This window comes from Etheostoma spectabile, chromosome 9 (assembly GCF_008692095.1).
Source record: "Etheostoma spectabile isolate EspeVRDwgs_2016 chromosome 9, UIUC_Espe_1.0, whole genome shotgun sequence".
Taxonomy (NCBI): Eukaryota; Metazoa; Chordata; class Actinopteri; order Perciformes; family Percidae; genus Etheostoma; species Etheostoma spectabile.
Window position 1 is genome coordinate 26927278 of NC_045741.1, and position 16567 is coordinate 26943844.

The window sequence follows — 16567 nt, forward strand, 5'->3', positions numbered from 1 at the left end:
AGTGAAAATGCTAAATGATTGACAAGGCAATGCATTCCTTCACCTAAATGTGCAGAAAACTAAGGACTTTGATCTTAGACAAAAACTTACTAACACCACAAACAACAAGATCAAAAAGGGACAGACTGTAGGCTCTGCTGAAAATTATAGAAATGTATATCTTGAGTCCTAGCTTCAATTTACGTTCCATTCCGAAGCTTTTTGCAAAAAAACAGGCCAGCAACGGCTAAGGAAACTTAAGTTTCATGTTGACAAGTCCCTTATGATTCTGTTCTACAGATCTTATATTAAATCTGTCCTGACCTTCTCTGTTGGTTCAGTAACCTTAACATCATGTCCAAAACTACAGTAAACATAGTCCACAGTCCACATTATCAGACCTGTTGCATAGACAGATAGTTTGAAATACTTAAATGATCTCCATGGGGGTATTTACATTTTTATTTTATAGTTTGGAAAGCTAATGCTGTTTTCACCCCTTATTTTCTGAACCTCAGTTCTTGCCCTTGGGCTGCCGTCTCAGATGTCCACAGGTCAGGAGCAACAGGTATAAGTACTCCTTTACACCTGCCGCCATTTCCCTCTTTAACGCGGACCAGGGGAGGAGTCAAACTTCAACTTGTGGCTACTTTATTTCTTGCTTTGTTATTTATCATCTAGTCGGTTGACTTTGTGTTGAGGACGTCAGAGATGTTGACAAAGTGGTTGTTGCAGATTATGTTATGTTGCGGGAACCTACGCTACCAATTAGATGCTCCTTTGTGTCAAAAGGAGGCAGTTGAGGCGGTTTGGGCATCTGTGAAGGATGCCCCCTGGGTGCTTCCGTAGGGATGGTGTTCCAGGCATGTCCAGCTGGGAGGAGGCCTCGGGGAAGACCTAGGACTATGTGAAGGGATTATATCTCCAACCTGGCCTCGGGATCCCACAGTCAGAGCTGAGTAATGTGGCTCGGGAACGGGAAGTTTGGGGTCCCCTGCTGGAGCTGTTGTCCCCGCGACCCGACACTGGATAAGCGGACAAAGATTAATGGATGAATTTTTTGATGGACAATTGTCCTTTGTGTTTGTAAAAATGGTCATATCTATTTGGTCATTTTGACTTCCACCAGCACACACAGTGGCTGTGGAACATACACAATGTTTGCGCCACAATGTTTTCTAAATGTATTAAGTATTTCAATTGTTCCAGGCAGGGGGCTTTTAAAGTTAAGTTCTCAGTTCTGTTAGCTGGGCGGCAAAAGAAAGCAGAAGGAAAAAAACTAATGAAAGAAACAGCACTTTACAACAGCGGTAGACAAATGGCCAAAATTAGAGTTGAAAATGGAAACACTGATTCATAGGTTTAGCCCTGACCTGCAATATGTTTTACAACCATTTGTGCCTCATTTAATATTTAGGACAATATTTCCACTACTATAGTATTCTTGTATCTCCCCAGGAGATCCCTCTGCAGGCTGGGAGCTGGCCAGCTACTAGAGAAACAGAGAGAGCCAGGCTCTATTTCAATGCCTCTTAATGAAGATGAATTAAAGTAGTGGGCAGCTCTTTATAATATTATGGTTACTGATATCTAACTATAAAGCAAGGAATGTCTGTCTATTTGTCCTTCGCACACCCGAGAACCTTTCATCTGATCTACTTCACACCTGGCAGGTGTATTGCTGCAGGCCCTTTGAGTAGTCTTTGAGCGCCTTGAAACGCACTATATACTGTAAATGCAGTCCATTTACATTTATCCAATAGCTTGCTTTGTGTCAAATTTGTGGCAATTTAAACACACAACATGTTCAATATTAATAAACCACAGCAGCAGCGGGGGCGGGTCTTTGCAGATGAGTAAAGCAGCGACTAAAACACATATTTGGAAATTACTTCTGCTAAGGGACCGTTTTATGGAATGGATGACCGGGGGAAAATAGATGAGGGTCATGTCTTTTTATTCTCTGTAAAGTGAATGGTCACCGTTTTATAGTCTAGGGGGTGGGGGCTTACTAAAGTTGGGTTCTTTGGAACTTTGGCCACTGTGAAATTTAGCTGTTTTCATTAATGAAAACAGCTAAATTTCACAGTGGCTTGTTTGGTGCCTATTTTCCCATGTAGCTCTCAGTCTCCGCCCCCCATCGCTAGCAGATGACTGTGACCCAAAAAAAATCGCGCCATCCCCCACCCCCATGATGCCACACACCTGACCCTACCCCTGCAGTCACAGGTAGACCTATTGTGAACAACAAGCTATTTAAGCTCTATTTACGCGCACAGATTCACCAAACGGAACACAACGAGGTACGTACAAAAATATGGACCTCTAGCTGTATGCACAAAAACCTAAGACTTTCAACACTGTCTAGTGAGGAAACAATAAAGAAAGTAGTTTATTTTATTGACGCTCCAAAATTACGAGGAGCCCAGAGAGTGTTGGAGGAGTTGCTGGTACCCTATAAAGACAAGCCATGTGGTGTCTTGGATATGGATTTTGTCTTCAAACTGTTTTTCGAAAGACAAACAAAAAGAACGGTACCGGGACTGCATGCTGAATCCCAACTATGGGATACCAGTTTTGAGTGTGATGTGTAAGATGAGAACGCAGAAGTTAAGTCATGTATGTCGTTATTGTAAAAAAACAAAAAAACAATGGGTATCTTTCCCAAGCACAAACCAGTACAGAAGGCATTAATGAAGTCTTGGGGAGGGTCATGCCTCTTTTCCCAATCATTTTGGAAGGTCATAGAAAAATGCGTTGTTGGCAAAGTTGGGATCTTTGGTCTATTCTGGTTAAAGATCCCAAAACCCCTCCTGTCCCTGAAATAAAAACAAAGAGTCCCTAAGTGTATTTTCAACATTTGTGTGTGTGGATCTGCTGATCTACCAAACTCTTCTTCACTTCCCTGGAATCCCTGGTGCAGGTGAAGTGGTATTTCAGCTGTTGAACATCAGTTTTTTCTTGGGTATTAATTTGCTTAATCAGAAGTCATTGATGAGGGAGGAGAAACCACTTAATGGCACTCCACTGAGCACTTTACAGTTCCAAAGCCTCCTCCATAAAATGTTATCTGTGTTTTCCCCTTCAGGTCTGAGAGAGCAGGAGAGATTGCAACCATACCATTAACTAAGGTAAGGACGCCACACTCCTTTTGTGTGTTTGTATTGGTGAGGTAGAAAAGGAAGATATACATACGGAAGTACTCATAATTTACTTGTCAATATAATTCTTGTCAACTCTTAAAGAGCTAATTGAAGCTTCATATATCACTTTTGAATGTATTGGTACTGTGAGGATGTATTTTCTTTACGTGCAAACAAAGTGTTTCTGGAACCTCGCGGAACAGTTCAGCATAGGTTTTTGTTTTTTTTCAATATCCCAATCTGCGGTGACTCTGAGAGATGTGCATCATTGTTTAGTTGTCCCTCTTCCTCTTTAAGGCTAACTGAAATACAGAATGACAATTAAATAACACACATTCCCTGCGGTATATATGTAATATTATACATATTATGTTATTCATATATAAAATTACATATAATGATTAATCAAGGCCCCGAGTTTTAATACAATGGTATGTAGAGCTACGATGGGTGGAAAAAGATGAAGTGAACGCCACCTTGCTCCATTAGGAAGGATGGACATTTTTCCACTTATTTAAAACACCAATAGTATATATTGGTGGTGGTGATCTGACCTCATCTTGTCCATGTCTCAGTCTCTGTTGCAATGTAGTGATTTTTTCATGGTACGTCAGTAACACTGAAAGTGTGTGAGTACTTAATAAACAGCCATAATCCAGTATAGTTTGTATGTGTGTTACAGGCCTATACGTGCTCCTAGAGCCACATGCAGGGCTAGATAATGGTTTGTGGTGAAGTCAAGAGCAGCAGCATGTGTTCAGCCTGTGTTTGGATCCAATTACACAGGAAACAGTGTGCCTACCAAGCTAACAACCGCTAATTGAAACATGCAGCAATTAGCTGTGGTGGCTGGCTGGACCTGCCCGACAAAACTAATCGGTAGCCAGAGATGGCACAATGCAGCTGGCCTGGCTTGAACTCTTTAAAGGGAATATAACTCAGGAGAATAAAAGCTGCACCAGGTCAAATTCTTTAAAAAAAATCTCATCAGCCTGAGTCACAGACAGGAGCTTGGTGCTGACACAGATACACTCCAAATGCACCCTCTGACTTTAACTATTAGTAAGGGAACCCAAGTTAATTGTGTCTTTTCATGAAATTACACTTGAAGCATTCTAGAGGTTTTCATTCTAACATGAGTGGTGATTTCACTGATTAGCACAACTTAAAAGAGGGAGCTAATCAGTGAAAAACATGAAGCTCTTTGGTCAGAACAATGACCTGCATAATGGAAGACTAGATCAGAGAGTGATGAAAGCAGGTCCCTCAGCTAACATGTGAATGGTGTCATCTGTCATCAACATACTAAAGCTGCATTTGCATTGCTACATTTTGGTTTAAAAACAAATATCTTTTGCTACATTCACACTGCTCTGGCATTTCAGACCCCCTAAACCGTAGACTTTTTGAAAACTCTTCTGACCCTGTTTTGGTTTGGAATCTGCGGGGTTGTGTTGCAGTAATTTACGATTTTTCCTGGTTGATAATGAGCCTTTGGGGAGACACATTAAGTGGGGAGTCTACTCCAGTCATGGTCTGGCGGTCTCCCCCTGAACCTGCTCGGGTTTATGCATCAAAGGTTCCGCTTTATGGAAAACCTACAGATTAGAAAAATGGCACCACTCTCTTGTTGTGTCTTCATGTTTTACATTTTAGTAGAAGACATTATTATCATGTGGCATTTTTATGATTGGTTGAACCGATGACAACAAATTAAAATACTGATTTATTTGTTTTTTTGCTGTGAAGGGAGGATACTGGCATTCGTATTACAAACTGACTGAGGCTACATTTACATTGCTAAATTTTGGTTTAAAAACAACTATCTTTTGCTATGTTTACAGCTTGCATTCACACTGCTCTGGCATTTCAGAGCCCCTAAATTGGAGCTTTTCTGAAAACTGACCCGTGTTGGTTTGGAATCTGCGGGGTTGTGTTCAAGTCTCAATGGCCGCAAACAGAGACCTTTTGTGTGGGCCAACACCCACACTGTCGCCGCGTGATTTGGTCATGCCTAGTATACGAAAATCTTGATCATGAGATGTGAAGTTTGGATGTGTTAGTTTAAATGTGATTAGCTAAAAACTGGAGCTTAAATGCTTTTGTACACTGAGATTGCTTTTGGCTCAAAACTCTGCTTTAAAACCAAAACGTAAATGTAAATGTAAATGTAGCCTATATGTTCATAGAAACAAAATCTATGTAACGGTTAAAATGTTTCACTTATAACACACTAAAAAAACACTGAGTGTGCCTTTTTATTTCAAAACTAGGTTTTATTTGTTCAATATGTTCCCTTCTTCTCCCTTGTTGTGTCTTCATTTTTAACATCCACCAACATCCATCACCCACGTCACTAACCCATGTAGATTATTAATGAACGTTACAAGGCGTACTCCTGGGTGGCTGAGCTGATCCAGGTGTTTATAGCCATCAGCGTCACTGTGTCCTTCCTGGTAATGGGATCTGCCATGAAACACACCAGTAAGTTTACTCCTGCTTGAATGTGATTTAGTCATTTACTCTGTTAGCATTAATGTACCCTCGCATTGCCAGACCTTCCTCCACCGCGGCACTGTGGATGAACTCCACACATCTGGGATGGGAGGAAGAACATGCTCTGGATTATTGGTATTTCTTTAAACCAATCAGAATCGTCTTGGGCGGTGCTTAACAAGTAAGGTTCAAGCCGCGGTGCCTCTGCCTCGGGTAGCCTCGGGAAGAAACTTGTTTTGGTGTTACGTGTACGTAGTTAAGTTGTTTTAGTAGCAACAGAAAACTCATACTGCTCAGATAGTATAGCCAGCTGTCTGGATTTACTCTGCAGAGATCTGAGAAAAGGTTAACCATAGTCCTCATGAATTCACCAGAGTTTAAAAGGCCAACACAAAGAAAGCCCAAGGGGTTCCCAAAGTGGGGGGCACACCCCCTAGGGAGTTGTAATAGGGCGAAGCGCAGCTATGATAAATATAAAATGATGCATCGTTCTGCTGCTTTTAGTTAAACGTATACCCAGAGCATCAAAAAGGGACGGCAAGAGTCCCGACCAAGCGCAACCAAGGGGCTGTGTTTCACCCGCTCTTCATTTGTATAAAGTTGAATTCAGCTGGCTCGATGCCTCTCGTAGGCTGATAAGAATCCTGTAGACTGTTATCTGCATAAAATGAAGATACATTCAGCAACTGCATTGTTTATTTCCTCGCTTTAAAAGTTTTCAGAAACACATCTTTTCGAAAAAACGTTTTCATAAAATAAGCGATTGTCTCCCGACCGATTAAGATCTGAAGTCTTTACACTTGCTTCCAGTGCCTCAAAGAATAGACTTCAAAAGACTTTTGCTGGTTCATAAATCACTACACAGTTTAGGGCCAAAATACATTTCTGGTCTGCTGCTACACTATTAACCACCCAGACCTCTCAGGTCATCTGGGACAGGTCTTCTATCTGTTCCAGAGTCAGACCTAAACAGGGGGAAGCTGCGTTCAGTTTCTATGCTCCACATATCCCAAACATACTCCCAGAAAACTATATCTCCGCTACAACTCAGTTCTTTTAAATCAAGGCTGAAGACCTTTCTTTTTGACGTTGCCTTTCTTTAAATAATTGTCCATTTCTTATACTGAAGTTGCATTGTTATCTGCTTTTGTAATTTTTTCTGTTTTTTACTGCTCTTTATGTTTAAGTTCTTTTACTGCATTGTAACTTTTTTTCTCATATTGTTTTTACATTTTTCTTTTAATCGTTTTTATTTAAAGCACTTTGATTTGCCCTGTTACTGAAATGTGCTATACAAATAAAGCTGCCTTACCTTGCCTTTGAAATCCTGGAGCAGCCAGCCGTCCAATCAGCTCCAGCCATTGCGGTTGTAGGAGGGTGTAGACTGTTTTCTTTGCTTGTCAGTGAAGAGAAACCGGTGGCAAGCCCACAAGTGTGCAACACTGGGAATACTAGGAATCCCATCCGTGAAAACAACGCGGATATGGACAAGTACCTTGAAAATGTGTTAATTGATTACATCTTCTAACATATAACTCTAAGCAAGAATGTGTATTTACCAAAATGTTGAACGATTCCTTTAAGCATGAAGTGTTTTGTATTGACTGACTAGTTTTGCTTCTTTCAGTCGATGGTCTGGTGAGCTCAGTGTGGAGCAGCAGACTGGAGTGGCTGTCTAAAGCCTGGGAGCGAAACCTGCCCAATAAAGAGCACATCTGCTCGGCAAGAGGGTGAGGAGTGAATCGGCTCAATGTTTGTGCTCACATGTCACAGCAGCAGTATCTCTCACCTCCACAACAAGGTTATGATAGTTTAGAATTTGGAATTATTTTTTGATTTAATTTTGAGTTTTTACTTTTCAATTACATTTTAGTTTAGTTGTCAGAGTGCTTTGCTAGTTTTAGTTTAGTTTCAATTTTTTAAAGAAAGGTTTATATTAGTTTGTTTTTTTACAGCATTTTTAGTTTTTGTAAGGGTCAGTTATAATGTCTCAAAGTTTATATCTATATACATACAAAATATATGGTTGGAGTTTAGCCATGATATTTAATCTTCGGTTTAACGCGTAACTTTTTGATATTAATTAACGGCCGTTACATTCAAGCCTTTGCCAAATGAGTTGCTACAAAGCCTCTCAGCTCTACACTCCCTCTGGATTACTCAGTATGGCTGTGTTCAGAAGGTTGGGTTGCCTGGCAACTTTCCCGTGCAGAAACTTGAGAGAATATAATTACTTCTTCTGGAGAATCCATGGTGTTTTGTAATCCTCTGTGTCCTCCTTGGCTACTAGTAACTGCATGAAAGAAGCGTCGGTGCACGTGCGCAATCACGGAAGGCTTTTGTCATGTGGACACGCTGACAGTTTTGTCGTCGTTACTTAGAATTCCTCAAGGGGGAGACAGAAACTATGCACTATAGTATTTAACATTTTTAACTTAGATTATCTTAGTTTTAGTTTACGTTTTAGTTTATTATAATATAAAAAGTGTAAAACAAGTTTTTTTAACAGCAGACATCAGCAGTAAAAGCACAGGTTTGAGTAATGCCATTGATGATGCTGTATTCAATTTAAGTGTAAGTGAGTCATGTCCGAGAGTCAGCATTCACAAGAGCAGCCCATTGGGAGTGACACATCCAAATAGAATACAGTACACAAAGCACAAAGGTAACTAATAACATTAAAAACGTAATGTTATTAATGTTATTAGTTACTTTTCCCGCCATGTTATGTTAAAATGTCACCTCAGGAGGTGGTTTGAGAGTCTTACCTGAGGTGACACTTGAGACACATTCTAGCCACATGTTGATATGGTGTAAAAACATGTGTCTCCAAGATGCATACAATATGTTGGAAGTCTAATTGCATCAGTAAGTGCTCTGTGGAATGGCCTCTGCAGTATCTGTCCCCTGTGAAAATGGCAGACCCTGTTTTCCTATGATTTTGTGTGTAAGTGACTGATGGGAACAACAATCTTTGAAATTGGTCGAGTATTAAGCGTGAACGCTGTAACCGGCAGCCACAGCAATTTAATCCAAACGTTCTGTTTTGGCCATTTGTTTTAGGCTAAGATTATTATTATAATCTGATGTTGTGTCTGACAACATTACAAAAAGGATCCCTACACAAATAGGCCTTTTTAATCGCATCTTTAAGACCTTTTTGTTTAACCAGAAACAGCTCTGAGATTTCCAGCACTAAACCCATCAAATTCCATTTAAAAAAGCTATACTTTTAGTGTGTTTAGAGCCAACATAGTTTCACACGTAAATCGGTCAAATTTGTTTTTATTTTACCCAGTGCTAGAGTTGGGATGGTTGGAAAGTGGAAAGACGACCCAAAACGTCTTTTTACAGTTTTATTTAATTTCTGTTGACTTTAAATGAAGGGTATTTTCGGATGCTAAAATTACTGTTTATTTACATGGAGTCTGGTGGGTTTAGCAAACGCAATTTTGCGGATGTTTTTATGTTTAAAAAAGGATGTGACTCTCAACAGAAAGTTCACCCTAGCAAGAAATCCTTTCTGTAACACTTTCAGACACTTAGAGAAATAATCCAATTTCCTTATTAACTGTAGCTTGTTTCGTTCCTGGTTGAAAAAACCCTTTTAAGCAAAATTTGAACTTGGTCTTCCTGTCGCATTATTAAAACAATAGTACATTATTATTCCACCTTCACATAAAGGAAGATGTAGAGGCTTGTTTTTGTGACGCATGATTTATCTGAAACTCTTAAGTTGAATCCATGCTTCTTCTTCTTCTTTTTCTTCTTCTCTTGTCTTTCTTCCAGCATGGCTCAAGGATTCATGTCACTACTTGCATTCCTTGTCATCTTTACCGTGTCAATGTGTGATCCCAAGGTAAATTTTACACACACACACACACACACACACACACACACATACACACACACACACACACTAATGGTGATGGTTGAAGAAGATAAGAGATTGATGACAAAGAAGTGCCAATCACCGTTGTTTTTGCTTCTCTCTCTTCAGGGTTTTATTGTCATGTTGGACAAAGTTGTTTCGTTCTCCCTGAACACTGAAGTGGGACTGTTTGTCTTCATCATGCTGAGAGAGTCCAGAGAAGATAGATTCCAGTGAGTCCCTCTGTTTTTACAATGTCAGGCTTTATTTCTGCATAGAGGAATTTTTGTCGACCCCAAAGAGGTTTTAGCCAGACCCTAAGGAAAATCACCAGCACCAAAATGATAGTCATTGAGAATAAAAAAAGTAGCAATACAAATCCTCTCTAAATGCGTTTAAGAACAATTTACCAAACAGCCGTTAAACAGGCAGATAATATACTTAAATATGACAGCTAATCTCCAGAGTCAGGCTGTAACAGACTCCCCTGGTTTTAAATATTAATGTAATTGTTTTTAACCAGTTTTGTTAAATGGGGTTTTGATTTACTCAGGCATAACATACATTTTTCTTTATCAAATTATCAGAAACAACAGGTAAATGCATAGATATCTATCAAATAAGGTAACACAGAGTCTTTTCCTTTTATTGTATGTGGACCAATCATGCTTACTGCCGTGTGTAGTCACCTGAAGAAGTTCTGATTAACAGTATGTTAATACAGCTTTTACTGCTGCTGGATTTTGAAGAGGTCAGGCAACTTTAAAAAAAGGCAATATTTAGTTAAAAGCAAAATATGTGTCAAACCATTTTGAATGAAGTATTGTGGTGCTGCACAGACGTCCCAGCCTACAAATCCTATCCTACAGATTAAAGTCCCTAGCTTTGTTTGGGACAGATCCTCGCATAAATCACACTATAATCATTTTTTAAATGTATATTTCAATGAAAATGAGAATAATCATGCAAAAATGATTACTCCCTCCAATATCACGAATCAAATAGCAACATCAGTCAAAATAATCGCTATATTAGATATTAACCTCCTATTGTGCAGTCCTTTGTTATGTTCCTTTGGTTTGAGCTTTACTGTATGTTTACTGTATTACTATTACATTTTCCACCAAGGTCAGCTAGAATTACTGTATACACTATATTATATTTTCCTCTAAGGCCAGCTATAATTACTGTATATACTATATTACATTTTCCACCAAGGCCAGCTATAATTACTGTATATACTATATTACATTTTCCATTAAGGCCAGCTATAATTACTTTACATACTGTATTACATATTCCATTAAGGCCAGCTATAATTTGAAAGCCTTCATTTGAGCATGATTTGCATTTGAAGCAACCTTTCTGCATTTTAAGAGTCCTTTTTTATTTGTTTGAGTTGAGCTTAACTTGGATTTTAGGAATATAGACTTCTTTGTGATTCCAAAAAATGTAATGTTGTTCAAGAAAAATGATTATTTTTAACTATTTTCTCATTTCACTATTGGCTAACGCACATAGCCAATAGCAATTTGTTTGTAGTGCTGTTGGACAAAAAAAAATATAATTATCTTTCAGCATGTTGTAATTCAAGTTGTCTGAGAGAAACTAGACTCCTGCTCCTTCTCTTGAATCTAGCCCGTGACTGGAGACTTTGGCCAATCACAGGTCATTTCAAAGAGAGAGAGCATTCCTATAGGCTGTCCTGTGAATGCACTGTAATGCCCAGGCAACAAAAAGGGAAGAGGGAGAACTGCAGGAAAGGCTCTCACTCTATTTCATATCTTGCCGTTTTCTCGCTTTCTACCCACTGCGGCTTTAAGTATCAAAACGTTGGTTGTCTACCGGTGCCGGTTGGGGGTACGATGAACAGTGGCTATAGTCACAATAAAGATAACGGAACCATGGCTATAAGAAACAGTAGTTGGAGTAGTTAATGGCGTAGCAGGGTGTAGCAAGTCGTAGCCGGGCACTAGGATTAACTCCCTAACATCCAGTTTTCCTCCATCAAATAGGAATATTCCAGATGTCTTGTGGATCATTTTATACAAAATTTCATTTTATGAAAGTCACCTTTAGGTATTTGGTAGGTCACTAGATTGTCACAATAATTGAAACTAATGTTCTGTGAGTTTGAATGTGTGGATGAACAGCTCGGTCAGTGAGGTTTAACTGAAGTCACATCTCTCTCTCTCTCTCTCTCTCTCTCTCTCTCTCTCTCTCTCTATCGCCTCTCGCTCTCTCTCTCGCCTCTCTGTCTCTCTCTCCACTCTCTCTCTCTCCCTCTCTCTCTCTCTCCTCTCTCTCTCTCTGTCTCTCTCTCTCTCTCTCGCTTCTCTCTCTCGCCTTCTTGTCTCTCTCTCTCCCTCTCTCTCTCTCTGTCCCTTCTCTCGTCTCTCCTCCCTCTCTCTCTCTCTGTCCCTCTCTCTCCTGTCTCTTTTCTATTATTAATTCAAATTTCTTATTGGCATGAATGTCAGAAATAACAATATTGCCAAAGCATCAAGGATAATAATGTGAGAAGAAATACATACTTAAAATTCATTCAGTAAACTAAATTTTAGTAAACATTATACATTTAATAATAATATACCTTTCAAAACAAAAAGGAAACGTAAGAGCAAGAACAGTATATCAATACATTTAATTTTCATAAATAACTGAGTTCTGATGTCAGCATATGTGCTACATTGAAGCAGGAAGTGTTTCTCCGTCTCCACCTGTCTCTTTGGACAGAGCTGACACAGCCTGTCTTCTCCAGGCAGCCAGGTGTTTCTGTGGCAACCGGACTGTGTCCACTCAGCCGGGACTTGTCTTTCTGAGTCCGTGTTCTCAGTTCAGTTCAATACAAGGTGCTTTATTGACATGAAGTAATCAATATAAATGTTGCCAAAGCATCAGACAAAACACAATAAACAGGTATATGTGCATTAACACAATATTAGGATGGGTTTATATCATTTTATAATTCTATTTGTATGGTAAATATTAAAAAGAGGTTATAAAGAGATATCAATCAAAAAGTAAATTCTAACAAAAATTAAAGACAAATTCAACATTAGAAATAAATGTGTACTGATATTTAAAACTGGGGTCTTCTGTGCGTGCGTGCATGCATACGTGTGTGTGTGTGTGTGTGTGTGTGTGTGTGTGTGTGTGTGTGTGTGTGTGTGTGTGTGTGTGTGCGTGTGTCAGTCATTCACTGTCCCTCAGGTTGTGGCATGTTTGTGTACATTGGGAAGCAATACAAGCCCCGTCTCCCTCTCCCAGGAGAATTTTGAATTTTGAATTGACATTCAGCTCTTTGAAATCTGGCATTGTTAAACTGTCACTGTCTCTCTCTCTCTCTCGTCCTTTCAGACACCTTGCGGTCCCTCTGCCAGTAGGGGACTGTGTCTTCAGCCTCAGTTGGCTGCTTCCCACCTACTTCCTGTTTGCAGTAACCTACGACGTCCTGCAGACCCTGGCAGACGTGGCTCATTTGCTGCCTTTTTACAGCCACAGTCAGGAGCCACACAACCACACTGGGACTGGGACTGGGACTGGGACTGGGACTGGGACAGCAGCCAACGTCTCTGTCCTGCTCTGATCCTCAAGCAGCCTCATCAGAGACAGGCCAGGAGGAGTTGAAAATTGCCAAAACAAATATCAGAAGCTTCGCAAGTGCTTTTATATTGTATTCTCACTCATCACGCTCCTGATACAATTCAATCACTTTGAAAAAATATTATTTATTTGTTTTTTCATGGAAGAACATTAAGACCACATGTGAAAAAAGTACTTGAATTCTGACTTTATTGTCAGAATTTTGAGATTAAACTCAGAACTCCGAATCATTTTTTCACATATGGCCCTAATCCTCTTCCATAGGTTTTGATGGTGTTCTTGGTGGCCAGTTTTGCTCTCCACTTTCCCATGGCAGCATATCAAACAGGGCTCCGTCTTTAATTTGTCTCTGCAACTGTGGTTGATTCCTGCTGTACAAATCAGAGGAAATGCAGTTTTAGTACAGTAGAGTATAGTGCATCTGGGCCCTGGTTTTATAAATCAAGTTTTAATGAAATACTATTTAATAATCTAGTTGAAAGAGGCCCTAATATACTCCTTTTCAGAATCATATGTGTACTCTTGGGGTCTCCTCGAATACGTTTACATGCTTCGATGTAGGACTGGGCAATATAGAGAAAAAACAATATCCTTGACCAAATACCTCAATGCTTGATATTGAAATTATATTGTACGGTTGACTATTGGTGCTTTAACAAAATGTTATTATACAATGAGATTTTTGATAAATATTCTCCAGAAATGATTAGTAAAGGTAAATAATAGAACAGCTAGAGCAGTCTGGTAAGTTAAGAAAATGACATCACTTTACTGTGATGCAGCCTGTAATACCAGGTAAAGACAACACTTACCATACTACCATATTACAATATATCCAAAATCTAAGACAATGTCTAGTCTCATATCGCAATATTGATACATCGATATATTGCCCAGCCCTACTTTGATGTTTAGAAAACATACTATGTTTCTCATACTGCCTAATGCTGCATGGTCTCCACCTAAAACACTCTGTCTGAGCTCTTGGCCCGCCTTCGTGAGAAGGTCCACTCTGCTCTGATTGGTCAGCTGGCCCACTCTGTTGTGATTGGTCAACCACATTCAAACAAGCCACTGGACGGGGTGTGCTTGATTGGGCAGACAACTGCTATGCACATGCGCTGCTATGGGCAGTTGAGAAAAAAGTGTCTGCGTGAGAGACAGCTCCATTTGGAGTGAAATGTGTTTTTTTTGTACTTTGTACATTTATTACGTACACAAAAGCTATACTACACTCTAAATCAGGGTAAAATAATTTATTTAAATGAAAATGTATATTATATTATGCTCTATTATCATGAAATTAGTCAACTTAACAACTGTCTCTTTCCTAAAGAAGATGAAGGACTCACACCTTCATCTTCTTTCAGTCTTTGTCACCAAAAAGCTAAAGCATACAGTAAGTACTGCGGATGAGCCACGGGGGGGGGGGGGGGGGGGGGGGGCTCTCCATTCCGCATCAGTACCCTAAAACATAAAGTTAAGCCGCTTTCCGACCTGAGGGAGTTTTGCAGTTCCTAGAACATAACACTCCTAGAACCCTTTTTTTTTCTCGTGTTCCGACTGGCCCAATTTGGGAATCATTAGGTTCCTCTGACCGTACTTCCTGTAACTCTTTCAGCTCCTACTTCATTTCAAGATTCATAAAGTGATGCGACAGCCAGCTAGCGCCTGCCGGGGCCGCAAACGCTCAGCCAGTCCTGCTTGGAGACCCCGCTGTAAGCTGGAGGTCTCTCAGGCCGCTCTCGTAAATAAGAGGCTTTAATTTTGCCGTTGATGGATTGTTTGGTTAAATTAGATTAATTAGATTGTTTAGATCAACGGGAACCTGTGGTTAAAGGAGAATTTCGGTCGATTCCAACCTTTAGCTCTGTTGTTTGTAAATTTGGAATGCTGTCAGTAGAGAGGAAAATGAAACCAATCGGTGCTGCCTACACCGTGGTATCCTCCTGCTAGAGTAAACACCCAACAGGCTTTAACAGGGCAAGTTTTAAATGTGTTTAAATGCCTTTCTGTCACATCTACATCTTCAGATTCACTGTGTTCACTCAGAAGGAATCACTGCACATGGGGAGGCACTTTTAATGACATTTTGAAGATGTTAAGAGGCTAAAAACATGTTTAAAACTTGCCCTGTTCAAGCCTGTTGGGTGCTAACTCTAGCAGGAGGATAACACGGTGTAGGCAGAACTGATTGGTTTCATTTTTCTCTCTACTGACAGGATTCCATATTTACAAACAACAGAGCTAAAGGTTGGAATCGACCGGAATTCTCCTTCACCGTCCTTTCAGAGTTAAACTCCACAAGCTGGCCGGCCGTCACACACAGACACAGAAGAAACAGAAGACATCAGGATTTTGGCCCATTCGTCCCTTTCACTTAATATATTGTACCTCAAAACTTCCGGAAACATGTAAGATTTGAACGAACACACACACACACACACACACACACACACACACACACACACGGCCACAGCACAGCAGGCAGAGGCGGGGGAGAGAGAGATACCCGTTTCTCTTCGGGAAACTTGTTTAAATTGTGACATAGGCTATATACATTACATTTAGTTAATACTTTGTTTTGTATATTTATTTTCTGATTTTAACAGTATGAAGACTCCCTTACCCCTCCTACCAGTTGCTATGGCCACTTGGCCAGTGTGAATGCAAATGGAAAACCAGTTGTGGGGGAGAGTATTAGTTGAGTGGACTGTTCTTATAACTGCCTGGTCGGAACGCGGCTTTAGACTGAGAGGGTTCCCATTGGTCTGGTCGCATGCATGTTCCCACATCAGGCATGTCTCTCTATGTATCCTCCCCACACACAAACACACCTTGTTATCAAGTTAGAAAATGGCATGTCCTTTAATGTTACATACTTCTTTTGTTATTTATTGCAAATGGATATTGTTTCATAATGGCCCATTAGTAAAGGGTCTGCAGCCCAGGTGTTGGGAACCTCTGCTCCAGTGAACTATGGTGTATTTTGTTCAATGCCATGCCACCAACATTTAGTCCAGGCTCAAGTTTGTTTGTTTTTATCCGCAGTAGGAACATACGGAGCCTCTAAAGGGACGTACCCTAACCCGAAACCAGTCAGAACGGCTGCAGAGGTATTCATCTTTATAAAATGTACCTGAGAGTGTCTTCAACAAACTTAAAGATGATACGGCAACTGTTCACAGACTGCATGCTTTGAATGTAAAATATTACCTTTAGCCACATAACGTTAGCATCATTGTGCTAGGCTTAGATTGTTTTTTTATGAGCACAAGATACTTTTACTCACCAGAAAGTGTCATGTAATGTCCCCTGAGGGGCTCTGTAGTGTCAACTCCTGTACATAAAGAGACATAAATGAGCTTTGGATTCCAGTGTTTGCAGTTTACTAACTCTACAGTGGGGCCAGTGGGAAGCTACTGTAAGGTTTCCTTTAGGAGAAACAAGACTGATGGGAACAACAATCTTT

General features: G+C 40.1%; 1 protein-coding gene across 2 annotated transcripts in view; it reads left to right on the forward strand.

The window, feature by feature from the left end:
- The window catches only part of LOC116695612 (uncharacterized), a 97116-nt gene extending 81479 nt beyond the window's left edge, over positions 1-15637 (forward strand). For both annotated transcript variants that reach the window (XM_032526009.1, XM_032526008.1), the window contains 6 exons: positions 3068-3110; positions 5492-5606; positions 7246-7348; positions 9408-9477; positions 9619-9722; positions 12850-15637. In XM_032526009.1, the coding sequence (XP_032381900.1) occupies positions 3068-3110; positions 5492-5606; positions 7246-7348; positions 9408-9477; positions 9619-9722; positions 12850-13078 (664 nt within the window). In that variant the 3' untranslated portion in view covers positions 13079-15637. The remainder of the gene's footprint in view (positions 1-3067; positions 3111-5491; positions 5607-7245; positions 7349-9407; positions 9478-9618; positions 9723-12849) is intronic.
- Positions 15638-16567: the final 930 nt, after the last annotated feature.